Source organism: Scylla paramamosain, chromosome 4, assembly GCF_035594125.1.
Source record: "Scylla paramamosain isolate STU-SP2022 chromosome 4, ASM3559412v1, whole genome shotgun sequence".
Lineage (NCBI taxonomy): Eukaryota > Metazoa > Arthropoda > Malacostraca > Decapoda > Portunidae > Scylla > Scylla paramamosain.
The window spans coordinates 3,906,032-3,920,000 of NC_087154.1; the positions used below are offsets into that span (position 1 = coordinate 3,906,032).

Sequence of the window (13,969 nt, forward strand, 5' to 3'; positions counted from 1 at the left end):
GAAGCTCTAACGTCATAATTCCATTATAGTACTCCTGCTTCAGCTAGTATCTCAGAGCAGAGAATGCTGGCAAGGGTTGCGAATTTTGAGTTTTGTTAGGGTTTGTAAAAGACTGCCAAACAGTTTGCAAACAGTTTTCAGCGTCGCAAATAGTTTTTTTCTTTTTTCTTCTTCTTTTCTAAACGAAATTTTGAGCACAAATTTTTTAACATGTTCAAAATTAATTTGTGATTTTTTTTTTCGTAAACAGTTGCAAGCGCTAGCAAAACTGTTGTAAGTTTTCCAAACGGTTGCAAAACTGTTGTAAGTGCTCTAAAACTATTGTAAAAACAGTTGTAAGCTTATGTAAATGGTTTTAAAACAGTTGTAAGCCTGTGCAAACGACTGTAACACATTTCTCTAAAGTTCATTTTTGTTAGCCAAGTAGTGAACGAATGCCAACAAAGCAATTCCTCCTCAATGGTTGGGTTTCTTTCTGACAGAAATTCATTTCCATATTCTGGAAATTTGTCATCTATATCTTCTATATAGTTTATGCACACAAGTCTTCTGAGTTCTGCCTTCCACAGTGGTCACGAGAAATTTGAATGCTGGGGTTCATTAACAGGGGTAAGGGTAGTTCCTTTCCAAGATTTGCCTGACACTCGCCTGGTATTTTACCTGCAGCTTGCAAAAGTTTCTAAACATTCCCAAACAGTGGCAAAAGAGAGGTAAGTAGATGCTAATCGTCGCAATTACTGTCGCTAAAATTTTCAAACAGTCGCTGCTGTTAGCCAGCTGTCTTTCCTACTTTCGTTAGCCTTCCCACAAATGTTGTTAATTGTCGTTAAACGACGCTAAATATCCTTAATGACAAAACAAAAACCTGCTTTTCGCCAACATTCATCAGAAAAGTAGGTTAATTAAAAAAAAAATTCGCTAGCTCCGTAAGATACTTCCTCTCAGTCTGAGTTTCTTTATGTTCATGACTCTTTTATCTCCTTTACTGTCCAACTCTTGATGTCTCCGTACCTTGCGTAGGCACACATAATACAGATGTCCGTTGCAGATCATGTGAACTCCGCAGGAAAGTGCTCGTAATAATTACCTTGAGTTTATTTTCCTGAGAGTAATCATCATAGTGAATATGTTCTGTTGTTTCAGCGTCATTGAAGTTTTTTTTTTTTTTTTTTTGTAAGATGTTCACATAAAAAGTGTGAAGCAGTGGTAATGTTCCTGTACTTTTGGATATTATAATAATTCGATTTCTCCACGTTGTGTGTTGATAAGGTGTTGTTGCGTTGCAATGGAGAAGTTCTGCATGTATACTAGGGAGGTGTGTCGCTTCATCTGTTGTGTTGAGGTGGTAATACTTTTTGCATCGTGTGTGTGTTGAAGTGTTAATGCTGCTTGTTTATAGATCATTTTGTACATTGCTTAGTATAAAGTCTTCCTAAAGGGTAAATATACTTGTGGACTGATTAAATATAAGGTATTATACATAAAAGAGTTTATTATTGCATGACAACAATGGTAATAAATAGATGATTAGAGGAGGAGCGTTTTGCTTTTGTGGTCGAGGGTTTGGTCATGGAGAGTGTTTAGGCATAGCTGTATCTCCTCTCGGGAGAACGGTTGCGGTCCTCCTCGGCGGCCTTAGCGATCTGGTCCAGCACGAACTGGGGGATGGGGTGGGGGAACTCAGGGGCCACGGGCAGCAGGTCAGAGTCGGGCTGGTAGCCACCGGCGTCGGCGACGAACTTCACCTCAACAGGGGTGCCGTCAGGGGCGGTGTAGCTGTGGGGACAAAGTGTGCATCAGTCTTCATCCTGCTATTACTAATACTGATACTATTATCGCTCCATGCCTCCCGCCAAACTGTCATCAAACAGGCAACACTCGCTGCCGACAACCGAGTGGTACTCACGAGAACACTCCACTCGTGACAACGGCGCCATCAGGGCCCTCGGGCCTGCCCTGCTCGGACACCAAGATGCCGTTGCTGGTCTTCACGTCCAGCTTGTAACTGCCGTCGTCCTGGAGATCGAAGTCGTGCTGCAGGATCTCTGCCTCCTCGCTGGATCCGGAGCCATAGGTGTTGTAGGGCCTGTCGGGGGCGGCGAAGGCCACGGCGGCGAGGGCGGCGATGATCACCTGCGTGGAAGACTTCTGTTAGCTTACGACGGACGTGTCTGTCATTCAAATAAGCAAGATAAAAGAATGGTGTCTACTGGTCTAGTGGTAGTAATCACATCACATAACACGCCGCTATGATGCGGCGCGATAACTGTTATCGCGGCACTCCGTGTCTCCGTGTGCTGCCTTTGGACTTACGAATTTCATGTTGCCTGGTGAAGCTTGTGACGACTGGAGGCCCATGTGCCAATCTATATAGGAGTACTTGCGGGGTTGCCAGCTGCTGATATTGGCAGTATGTGTAAATGTAATCCAGTTTGTCCACTTTGCCGACCCTCATGAACGCGTCAGGTCATTACTCACCTGTGCCTGACCATCATCATTTTTTGTGTATGGATTTGGAGTAGAAAGCCTCATGCTGGCCGCTGCCACACTGCACGAGGTCAGGGTCGCGGGGCTGATACTTTCGGCAGTGACTTACGACCTTAGCCAAGAACTGAAGCAAGAGCACGGCGTGTGAGTTTAAAGGTGCAAAGGTAATTATCAAATATATAATTTGAAACTCTATACTACTCTGATTCTTGTCTTTCACACGAACTCTATAACAAGAGCGAACATCCTTCGGAAATTATTTTTATTTCTTAGTGTTTCAATGTTTTTCGTGGTACGGGTGTCCGAACTTATAAATTCATGTTTACCTACCTACGTGCCAGCCTACCTATATACCCATTTACATACATACATGCATACATAGAAAGTAATAGACTACTTAAATAATACAGGATAGATAGGCAACTAAATAACTAAATCGAAACAGATCAATAGATGAATAGCAAGATTCATAAAAAGATTAATGTATAGGTAAGTCGGTAGGGAAATAGATTAGAACGTAAGAAAATAAGTGAAGCTACAAGAAGCCGTCAGGCCTGCGCGTGGTAGTCCCTAGACTGATCGGTAATACATACATACATACATACATACATACATACATACGCATACATACATACATACATACATATATGCATAAAGTGATAGATGGCAAACCATACCACCTTACAAGCCAAGCTGTCATTTGCGTGAGATAATATAACATTACAGTAAGGAGCCTACGTAAATATAGCTAAAATATTTCACACAGTCCTCTAATGTATCAGGTCAACATACACGGTGAAGACTGAGAGCGTGGCCGAGCAGATCGTTCACCACCACCCTGCCCGTCCTAACCTTTGGGAACTAAGAGTATAAAAAAAGAAATCTTACGGAAGTCAAAGAATGTTAGTTTCATTGACACTGTCAGCTCAGCGTCACGAATCTAGTCATTTACTACCACAGAATAAAAGTTTCCAGAGAATAATTATCCATGGAAATAGTGGTAAAGTAAAGCAACAGATGCAGTATTTCGGAAGAGTGTGAAAGCTTGATGACAATCGGTTAAAGGATAATTTATATAGTGGAATCTTTTAATTCTATCCATTCTAATTTAACAATGTGAATGAAGCACTACACGCATTAAAGCCATAAGCCATACAAAAACTTCTTGTTCTGCAGTGCTCCCATTAGGTGTCTCATAGCAACACTGAGAAACTGATTTGAAGGCTAGAAAGTCTTTAGACACGAGAGGGCATAGCCGGGGATGGATCCCTGACAAGTAGAACAGAAGACAGCGCCACAAATGTCGGGATCATAACGATTGCCAGGTCGAAAGGTCATTTTAAGGCTTCTACACTCCTACTCAGAAGGATTCTTTTTTTTTTTTGTTTGCTTGCTTCTTTTTCTTCTTTTCTTCTTCTTCTTCTCCTTTTTCTTCTTCTTCTTCTTCTTCTTCTTTGTAGATTGGATCAGAAATGCTACCTTTTTTAATGTCTGACGTAGGGATGTTGATTGTAGTTTTAATTGTAAGCAGTGTGGGGATTCTCTAAATTTTTCAGCTTCAAGGAAGCGTAGTCCCTAACATAACAGAATATATTTGTATGAAAGTACTTTTTCAGTTTAAGTTTCATTATTTCGTCTTCACCCTCTTTTCTTCTTTACTGCACAGTTCCTGAAAGGTGCTTAAGCTTGCGTGTGCCCACGCAAGCCTAAGCACTTAAGCTGGTCATGGTATCTCAGCAAGAAACTGTTCATAATAACCACCGTCAGTTTATTTTGCAAAAAGTAATTATCAAAGTGAATATGTTTTGTAGTTTCGGAGGCAGTGTTGTTCATGTATCTAGTGAATAGCTGTGGTAATGCTTCAGTACATTGGACGTCGCAATGGTAAAATTTATGCATGTTCTGTATTGACGAGGTAATGTTGTATAGAGTGTTGCAGTGATAAGAATTTTACATGCATACGAGTATTAGGGAGGTAGTGTCGCTACACCTGATGTGTTGAGGTGATAATATTTTTTGCATCTTGTGTGATGAGGTTAAAATGTTACTTATTTATAGAGATTTCTATGCATTGGTGGATGTAATGCCTTCGTAGAAGATGAATATGTTGGTAGACTGATTAAGCATAAGGTACTTTACATGAAAGAATTTATTATACAATGTCAACAATAGTAATAAATAGACGATTAGAGAAGAAGCGTTTCGCCCTTGTGGTCGAGGGTTTAGTCATGGAGGGTGTTTAGGCATAGGTGTATCTGTCTTCGGGAGAGCGGTTGCGGTCCTCCTCGGCGGCCTTAGCGATCTGGTCCAGCACGAACTGGGGGATGGGGTGGGGGAACTCAGGGGCCACGGGCAGCAGGTCAGAGTCGGGCTGGAAGCCACCGGCGTCGGCGACGAACTTCACCTCAACAGGGGTGCCGTCAGGGGCGGTGTAGCTGTGGGGACAAAGTGTGCATCAGTCTTCATCCTGCTATTACTAATACTGATACTATTATCGCTCCATGCCTCCCGCCAAACTGTCATCAAACAGGCAACACTCGCTGCCGACAACCGAGTGGTACTCACGAGAACACTCCACTCGTGACAACGGCGCCATCAGGGCCCTCGGGCCTGCCCTGCTCGGACACCAAGATGCCGTTGCTGGTCTTTACTTCCAGCTTGTAACTGCCGTCGTCCTGGAGATCGAAGTCGTGCTGCAGGATCTCTGCCTCCTCGCTGGATCCGGAGCCATAGGTGTTGTAGGGCCTGTCGGGGGCGGCGAAGGCCACGGCGGCGAGGGCGGCGATGATCACCTGCGTGGAAGACTTCTGTTAGCTTACGACGGACGTGTCTGTCATTCAAATAAGCAAGATAAAAGAATAGTGCAAGTCACACTGTCTACTGGTCTAGTGGTAGTAATCACATCACATAACACGCCGCTGCGATGCGGCGCGATAACTGTTATCGCGGCACTCCGTGTCTCCGTGTCTCCGTGTGCTGCCTTTGGACTTACGAATTTCATGTTGCCTGGTGAAGCTTGTGACGACTGGAGGCCCATGTGCCAGTCTATATAGGAGTACCTGTGGAGCGGCCGCGAGTTGCCAGCAGCTGAAATTAGCAGGAAATATCTGGTTTGGCCACTTTACCGAGTCTCATGAAGGCGTTACGTCAGTACTCGACTGTGCCTGACCATCATCATTTTTTTGTATATGGCTGTGGAGTAGAAAGCCTCGTACTGGTCGCTGGCACACAGCACAAGGTCAGGGTCGCGGGGCTTATAATTTCGGCAGTGACTGAGGACCTTAGTCAAGAACTGAAGCAAGAGAACAACGTGTGAGTTTGGGAGGTTCTTGAAATAGATTGATTTTCGTGTGGCCCATCGACTGCTTATGTACTCGGCTGTTTTTTTTTTTTTTTTCATTATCTAAATGAGCAATAACTAACATTTACATTTAAAAAAAAAATTTTGTCTTGACAATGAATACAAGGAAGGCCACAGCAATAACGTTTCCCTTTATAGGTAATCTTTCAATGTTCACAATTTTACATACATATACATACTTGTTTTATCATACCTCCGTACATGTGTAAGTGAATAGGTAGAAAATTTAGTAATTGAGCTGGTAGACACATAGACTGATAGAGCGAGAGATAAAAAGAAAGGTGGATAAATAGATTGATATATAGACAGATAGATGGATAGACAGAAAATAAATATATAGCTAGATAAATAAATAGATAGATATATAAACAATCAGACAGAAAAATAGCTAGGTATGCAGATAAACGGACAGACAGAGTGATTGATAAATAGATAGTTACACAGATAGATAAAATAATCACATAGGTAATAAGCAGCTGCCGTTATTATCTTGGTTCGGTATAACCACACTGCTAATGATAAGAAGACACCAAACTATATGACTCAAAAAAGTTAAATATTTATTGACGTAACGTGAGTACAACATATTCTAAGGACACTACTTAAATATGTTTAATTAATCTCACACAATCCTCAATATGTAGTAATCAGTCCACGTGGCCAGCTTCTTATAGCAACTGTCTTCATGTATGTGATAGAAAGATTGTCCTGAGCATGAACGTGTCTTTCAAGTCGAATTTTTTTCAAGGAGAGCAAAGACGAATATCATATTACTCCAGTTTCCCTCGCAGGATGGAGCTTTCATGCTACACTTCCTAAATATGCACTTGCCTTACGTTTATTCTAAGCGAATCTGATTAACTGTTGCTGCTGTTGCTGCTGCTGTTATTGTTGTTGTTGTAGTTATTGTTGTTATTGTTGTAGTTGTTGTAGTTGTTGTTATTGTTGTTGTTGTTGTTGTTGTTGTTGTTGTTGTTGTTGTTGTTGTTGTTGTTGTTGTTGTTGTCGTTGTTGTTGTTGTTCCTCTTCTTCTTCTTCTTCTTCTTCTTCTTCTTATTATTATTATTATTATTATTATTATTATTATTATTATTATTATTATTATTATTATTATTATTATTATTGTTATTATTATTATTATTATTATTATTATTATTATTATTATTATTATTGTTGTTGTTGTTGTTATTATTTGAATTAATGTTGGTGTTGTTGTTGTTGTTGTTGTTATTTTTGTTTTTGTTGTTATTGTTGTTGTTGTTGTTGTTGTTGTTGTTGTTGTTGTTGTTGTTCTTGTTCTTGTTCTTGTTCTTCTTCTTCTTCCTCTTCTCAATTTTCTTATTATTATTTTCTTCTTTCTTTCCCGTATTGCTCTTCTCTGTCGCCTGGTTCTTGTCCCTTTCATATTTAACCGGAGAAATTTTTGAAACGCAACACTTCGGGTGGTTGGTGAAATATCTGGAACAAAAAGCCTTACATTTATCCAAGGTTTGTTTGTTTCCCTCATTTTTTTTTTTTACCGTCTTAATGGAAGCGGTATCTTCACTGGCCCTTTCTTTTGTCATCTTTTTATTGTCCTTGGCCGGTGACCCTTCTCAATAAAAAAAAATATAATAAAAAAGTGTGCAAAACGAAGCGCAGTGGTAGTATTACATGTAAAACCAGGAAACTCTTGAGGTGAAACTCGTCATAGAAAAAATTTGCCTCAAATAGCAGTATTATTTAAGTTTGGTTGCTCCTTACGGTGCTATTTGTGATTAACTGCACTAGAACATTCCACTACAGTTAAAAGATGTAGATTGTAAAGAGCGAGAGTAATTGTCACTTTGGACACACACTGAATAAAGTAATCACTTATTTTATTTTATTTTTTTATTCTATTTTATTCATTTATTTATTTATTTTACTTTATTTATTTATTTATTCATTTATTTATTTATTTTTATTTTATTACTATTATTTTATTTTATTTATTCTATTTTATTTATTTATTTATTTTTCTTTTTTTTTTTTTTTCACCTGGTTTCGGCGGCACTGTTGGTTGCTGTGTCCAAAGTTTTGATGCATATACTCGTAAAATTAAGTGATGGTGGTGGTGATGTTGCTGCTCCCGCTGTGTTCCAGCGGTAGTTTCAACGCCAAAGGTCTGTTACACTGGTAATAGTGTTGCTGCAGCTAATGTGTTGCAGAGATAATATTTCTGAATCTGCCGTGTTGTGTAGGGACTATTGCTGAATATGATTTGCTAAAGTGTTGAAGAGATTTCCCTGCATTTTTAGTAATATACTTTCAGACAAGATGAGTATATTTGTACACTGATTAAATGAAAGGCACTTTATATGGAATAATTCATTATACAATGTCAACAATGGTAATAAATAGATGATCAGAGAAGGAGCGTTTCGCCCTTGTGGTCGAGGGTTTGGTCATGGAGGGTGTTTAGGCATAGCTGTATCTCCTCTCGGGAGAACGGTTGCGGTCCTCCTCGGCGGCCTTAGCGATCTGGTCCAGCACGAACTGGGGGATGGGGTGGGGGAACTCAGGGGCCACGGGCAGCAGGTCAGAGTCGGGCTGGTAGCCACCGGCGTCGGCGACGAACTTCACCTCAACAGGGGTGCCGTCAGGGGCGGTGTAGCTGTGGGGACAAAGTGTGCATCAGTCTTCATCCTGCTATTACTAATACTGATACTATTATCGCTCCATGCCTCCCGCCAAACTGTCATCAAACAGGCAACACTCGCTGCCGACGGTACTCACGAGAACACTCCACTCGTGACAACGGCGCCATCAGGGCCTTCTGGCCTGCCCTGCTCGGACACCAAGATGCCGTTGCTGGTCTTCACGTCCAGCTTGTAACTGCCGTCGTCCTGGAGATCGAAGTCGTGCTGCAGGATCTCTGCCTCCTCGCTGGATCCGGAGCCATAGGTGTTGTAGGGCCTGTCGGGGGCGGCGAAGGCCACGGCGGCGAGGGCGGCGATGATCACCTGCGTGGAAGACTTCTGTTAGCTTACGACGGACGTGTCTATTGCTCAGATAAGCAAGATAAAAGAATGGTTCAAGTCACACTGTCTACTGGTCTAGTGGTAGTAATCACATCACATAACACGCCGCTGTGATGCGGCGCGATAACTGTTATCGCGGCACTCCGTGTCTCCGTGTGCTGCCTTTGGACTTACGAATTTCATGTTGCCTGGTGAAGCTTGTGACGACTGGAGGCCCATGTGCCAGCCTATATAGGAGTACCTGCTGAGTGGCCGCGAGTTGCCAGTTGCTGATATTGGCAGGAAATACCTGGTTTGGCCACTTTACCGAGTCTCATGAAGGCGTTACGTCAGTACTCGACTGTGCCTGACCATCATCCTTTTTTGTGCACGGGTGCGGAGTGGAAAGCCTCGTGGTGGCCGCTGGCACACAGCACAAGGTCAGGGTCGCGGGGCTAATACTTTTGGCAGTGACTGACGACCTTAGTCAAGAACTGAAGCAAGAGCACAACGTGTTGCCTTTGGGGAGGATATTCCAAAATACTAAGTTGACTTTTGCGTGAACTATTAGCTGCTTATTAACTTACCTACTGATTTATCTCACTTGTCTGAATGAACACTAACTTATAAATTGAAAAATATCTCTGTCTTAATAAAAAATACACACTAAAATACAAAATTATATCGGTGTGAGATGACACAACGTTACTGTCAGAACGCTACGTAAATGCATTCGTTTGTTCTTACACAGTCCTGTTATGTGTAGTACTGAACACACGTAGCTGAAACTCCGAGGGCAAAGACCGAGCAAACAATACACCGCCACTCTGCCCTGAACTTAGCGTAATAAAAGCATACAAGGGAGTAATAAGGAAGGAAATTTGTTGCTTTCATTAAACCAAGAAAGGGTCTTTTACCTGCTACTTACTATAAGAAAATGGTACTATGGGTACCTGTATATCCAGGGTATGAAATGTCAAACCTGGCGGTGCATTCTATATTGTTCTGCAAAACAGAGTCGAGACTACAAAAACAGAGTCGAGAGCAATAGTGATTCAGATCACTGGATGATCCGGATATTGCATTTCTTGAAAAAAAAAAAAAAAAAAAGAATTGGTCATTATGAATGAAGTGAAAAAAAATTACAGGAACTAATTCATTGTTTGAAGGATACTTTGGCTATGGAGAGGATACTGTAATATAGAGGTAGGTATGAGGCTCTTTTCCCTTCATCATTGATTTCATGGATGATAATGATGTCTTGAAAAATTATCTTGTTGACCTGTCGGCCAATTACAGGATTCAATGAAATTGTAGCTAAAGAGGTTTTGGTGTGCACAAGTCAGAACGTAGAAGGCCCTGCAGGTCCTCGTCTCCTTTGTGAGCACATAGCTTTGCGAGGCAGGTTTATCGATGCGTCTTCACATCAAGACAAAGGCCAGGAACTGTCTGAATGCAAGTAATGACATGCATGTGGCGCTTCTGAAAAGAAAAAAAGTAGTTTCAGTATCATCATTGATGAAAACAACAGCAATGCAGCCACTAAAAATGTGTCAATGTGTTATTTCTAGTCATACTGCTAACCAAGAGAAAGACGCATTACTCGTATTTTGGCTCAGTAATTTAGTAAGTTTATTTTTTTGTGATAGCTTTGTTTCATTCATCAGCTTTCACTCCTTTCAGGCTTCGACACGTTTGCGAGAAAATGCTGTTAGATCCCGACTGCGCACCGGCACTGAAAAAGAACTAAGATCCACACCTATAAAAGCTCACTAAGGAGACAAAATTGACTTTAAGTAGTTAGAGGAACTGTCTTCATGCAACGTTCTTTCAGGTTTGGTAGAACTCTTTTCTTGAGAAGTCAGGATGTTTATTTAAAGTTGGATTTTCTTTAAAGAAGGAAGGTACAAATATGGCATTCACACATTCTCCTGTGAGAGGAGAATGTACTGCTATACTTAAATATGCTTTTGTTTTGCGTTTATACCTATGGGGTGTTTGCGTCTTTTTTTTTTTTTTTTTTGCTATTGTTATTTTTATTCCTCTTTTTTTTCTTCTTTTTTTTCTTCATCTTCTTCTTCTTCTTCTTCTACTTCTTCTTCTTCTTCTTCTTCTTCTTCTTTTCTACTTCTTCTTCTTCTTTTTCTTCTTCTTCTTCTTCTTCTTTTCACAAACCAGTGATGTGAAAAATGGTCATGGGAAAACAGAGGTTGAAGTAGGAGTATTATATGTTGACCCATGGCTTCCTCTTTCTTCCTTTACTGTAAAATTAATTAAAGGATCGAATTAAATTACTTATGCTTCATCCTGTGTTATACCTTGCACTTTTTCCAGTCATTTGTCTTCTTTTTGCCCCCTTCCTCATGTTTACGTTGGCTGACGTGAACACACAGATGAAGGAATCCATCACCGGTCAGGGGAACACAAATGAAAAGAAATAAAAGCTCCGTTATTCCCTGCGATGCTATTTGTGATTCATTGTACCATCAAATTTTAAGTAAGAGATGTAGGTTTGTAAAGAGCAACTGGCGATAAGTAATTGTCGCTGCATTCATATATTTTGAGTATGTTTTAACTTTCTTCGTTGGCACTGTCGGTCGCTGCGCTAAGGTGTTGATAAATATGGTGGTGAATAGTGGTGGTAGTGATGTTGCTGCAGCTGAGGTGCAGTGGTACTGTTGCTGGTGCTGGTGTGTTACGCTGCTGGCAATGTTTCTGTATTTGTGTGATGAAGTGTTAATGTTTCTTCTTTACTAAAATTTCTTTGCGTTGCTTAGAGTCTTGATTTTATACGAGGTGAATGTATTTTCACATTGATTAAATAAAAGGCACGTTTCCTGATAGAATTTATTAATGAATATCAACAATGGTAATAAATAGATGATTAGAGAAGAAGCATTTTGTCCTTGTGGTCGAGGGTTTGGTCATGGAGGGTGTTTAGGCATAGCTGTATCTCCTCTCGGGAGACCGGTTGCGGTCCTCCTCGGCGGCCTTAGCGATCTGGTCCAGCACGAACTGGGGGATGGGGTGGGGGAACTCGGGTGCCACGGGCAGCAGGTCAGAGTCGGGCTGGAAGCCTCCGGCGTCGGCGACGAACTTCACCTCAACGGGGGTGCCGTCAGGGGCGGTGTAGCTGTGGGGACAAAGTGTGCATCACTAATACTGATACAATTATCTCTGCATGCCTCCCGCCAAACTGTCATCAAACAGGCAACACTCGCTGCCAAAAAACCAAGCGGTACTCACGAGAACACTCCACTCGTGACAACGGCGCCCTCAGGGCCCTCGGGCCTCCCCTGCTCGGACACCGAGATGCCGTTGCTGGTCTTCACGTCCAACTTGTAACTGCCGTCGTCCTGGAGATCGAAGTCGTGCTGCAGGATCTCTGCCTCCTCGCTGGATCCGGATCCGGAGGCATAGGTGTTGTAGGGCCTGTCGGGGGCGGCGAAGGCCACGGCGACGAGGGCGGCGATGATCACCTGCGTGGAAGACTTCTGTTAGCTTACGACGGACGCGTCTGTTGTTTAAATGGATGTGACAAAAAAATGGTGCAAGTGTATTTTCTGATGCTGTGTATAATGAGAGTAGTCACATCGCATAACACGCTGCTGTGATGTGGCGCGGTAACTGTTTTCTCACACTGTGCTTCTGTGTGCTGCCTTTGGACTTACGAATTTCATGTTGCTTGGTGGAGCTTGTGACGACTGGAGGCCCAGACGTCAGTCTATATACGAGTACCTGCAGAAGGGGCGGTGAGTTGCCAGGTGCTTATGTCGGCAGCAAATATAATCTGGTTTTTCCACCTTAGCGAGCATCATGCACTTGTTATGACGTGTGCCTATCATTATCTTTTTTTATTTTTTTTTCTTTTTTTTTTGTACATGGTTCTAAAGTAGAAAGCCTCTTGCTGCCTCTGTCACTAATTGGACCAGGTCAAGGGCGCGGATCTCATACCTTCGCCGGTGAAAAGACTGACTGTTACTTAGGGAACAGCATGTTCTTTTTTTTATCTTGTTCTGCGTCTGGATGATGTGCCTTGTGTGTTAAGGAGTGGTAATGTTGCTGCACCCTCTATTAGCGTCATATATGTCTTGATTTATTGTTGTTGTACCTGATGTGTTGCAAAAAAGTTCTGTTGGCGCGGACGGCGATGACACACATGGCGCCACTATGACCCGGCCAGCGAGTTACGTCAGCGGGTCATGAACGAGCGCCGACACTCAGCAGATATGACATCATGCAATACTTTTTTTTTATCTCTCTTTTTTCACCGAGCATAGCGAAGACTACTAAGTACTATAAGCTACCTTATTGCATTCATTTACTTTTTAGCAGCGTATCGTGTTCCCAATGCTTATTTTTTCATTATTTTCTTCCCATTGCTTCATCATTTATCTTTATTATTACCTGCCTTTTTTCTACACTTCTTTTATGCAACATATATTCCTCCCCTCTTTCCTTCCATCATTCCCTCCTCTGTATTCCTTATCTTCTTATCCTTCTAAGTTTCTCGTTATTTCTTCTCATCCATGATCATTCTTCTGTTCCTTCCTTTCCCTATCTACGCATCCGATGCTAATAATGCATAATGCTTATAATTTCTTCCTTTTTTCCCTTGTTTTTTTTTTTTTTTTCATCCGTACCCCTCCTTATGTGTCTTCATCCTTAGCTCCTCCTTTCTTTTCTTTCCTTCTCTACATATGCATCAGCTTTAATCTTTCATATTCTTTCCTCCCTTTTACAATACCACTGGAATAGTAGGGCAGAGTAAGAACTGGCATACTTCTTTAACACTCCCATTTTCTTTCACTAGTTATATTTTTTCTTACTACATTCCCTTTATCTTTCAATATAAGCACTATTTGTTTCACTACAATCCCTTTATCTTTATCTCACTAGCCCCGTTATCTTTCACTACAAGCATTACCTTTTTCCACTGTCTTTACTTCTATTTTCGTCTCTGCCACCAAGTTGTAGTCTTCCCAATAAAACATATGCAATTACGTAGAAAGCCCAATGAATTCTAACGTCTGTGAACTGCATCTCAAGCAAGTGCAGCACCAAAGCTTCCCAGACACCATTACTGGCAAACAGCTAGACACTCGTTGGTCTAGTTTTCAGTACTAGTTCTCAGCCGACT

At 41.6% G+C, this 13,969-nt stretch overlaps 4 protein-coding genes across 4 annotated transcripts; all 4 read right to left on the reverse strand.

Moving 5' to 3' along the window:
• Positions 1-1,474: 1,474 nt before the first annotated feature.
• LOC135098727 (cuticle protein AMP1A-like) lies at positions 1,475-2,411 on the reverse strand. Its single transcript, XM_064001119.1, has 3 exons — positions 2,314-2,411; positions 1,907-2,133; positions 1,475-1,776 (listed from the first exon to the last, which is right to left on the reverse strand). Exons 1-3 carry the CDS (start codon positions 2,356-2,358, stop codon positions 1,581-1,583), a joined length of 468 nt encoding a protein of 155 aa, XP_063857189.1. The 5' UTR covers positions 2,359-2,411; the 3' UTR covers positions 1,475-1,580.
• Positions 2,412-4,618: 2,207 nt separating this feature from the next.
• On the reverse strand, positions 4,619-5,621 carry LOC135098733 (cuticle protein AMP1A-like). The gene is made up of 3 exons (XM_064001128.1): positions 5,480-5,621; positions 5,053-5,279; positions 4,619-4,922 (listed from the first exon to the last, which is right to left on the reverse strand). The coding sequence occupies exons 1-3, from the start codon at positions 5,522-5,524 to the stop codon at positions 4,727-4,729; spliced, it is 468 nt and encodes a 155-aa protein (XP_063857198.1). The 5' UTR covers positions 5,525-5,621; the 3' UTR covers positions 4,619-4,726.
• A 2,561-nt stretch (positions 5,622-8,182) lies between these two features.
• Positions 8,183-9,175, reverse strand: LOC135098743 (cuticle protein AMP1A-like). The gene is made up of 3 exons (XM_064001142.1): positions 9,025-9,175; positions 8,606-8,832; positions 8,183-8,483 (listed from the first exon to the last, which is right to left on the reverse strand). The coding sequence occupies exons 1-3, from the start codon at positions 9,067-9,069 to the stop codon at positions 8,288-8,290; spliced, it is 468 nt and encodes a 155-aa protein (XP_063857212.1). The 5' UTR covers positions 9,070-9,175; the 3' UTR covers positions 8,183-8,287.
• Positions 9,176-11,662: 2,487 nt separating this feature from the next.
• On the reverse strand, positions 11,663-12,633 carry LOC135098749 (cuticle protein AMP1A-like). The gene is made up of 3 exons (XM_064001150.1): positions 12,501-12,633; positions 12,076-12,308; positions 11,663-11,962 (listed from the first exon to the last, which is right to left on the reverse strand). The coding sequence occupies exons 1-3, from the start codon at positions 12,507-12,509 to the stop codon at positions 11,767-11,769; spliced, it is 438 nt and encodes a 145-aa protein (XP_063857220.1). The 5' UTR covers positions 12,510-12,633; the 3' UTR covers positions 11,663-11,766.
• Between the last annotated feature and the right edge of the window lie 1,336 nt (positions 12,634-13,969).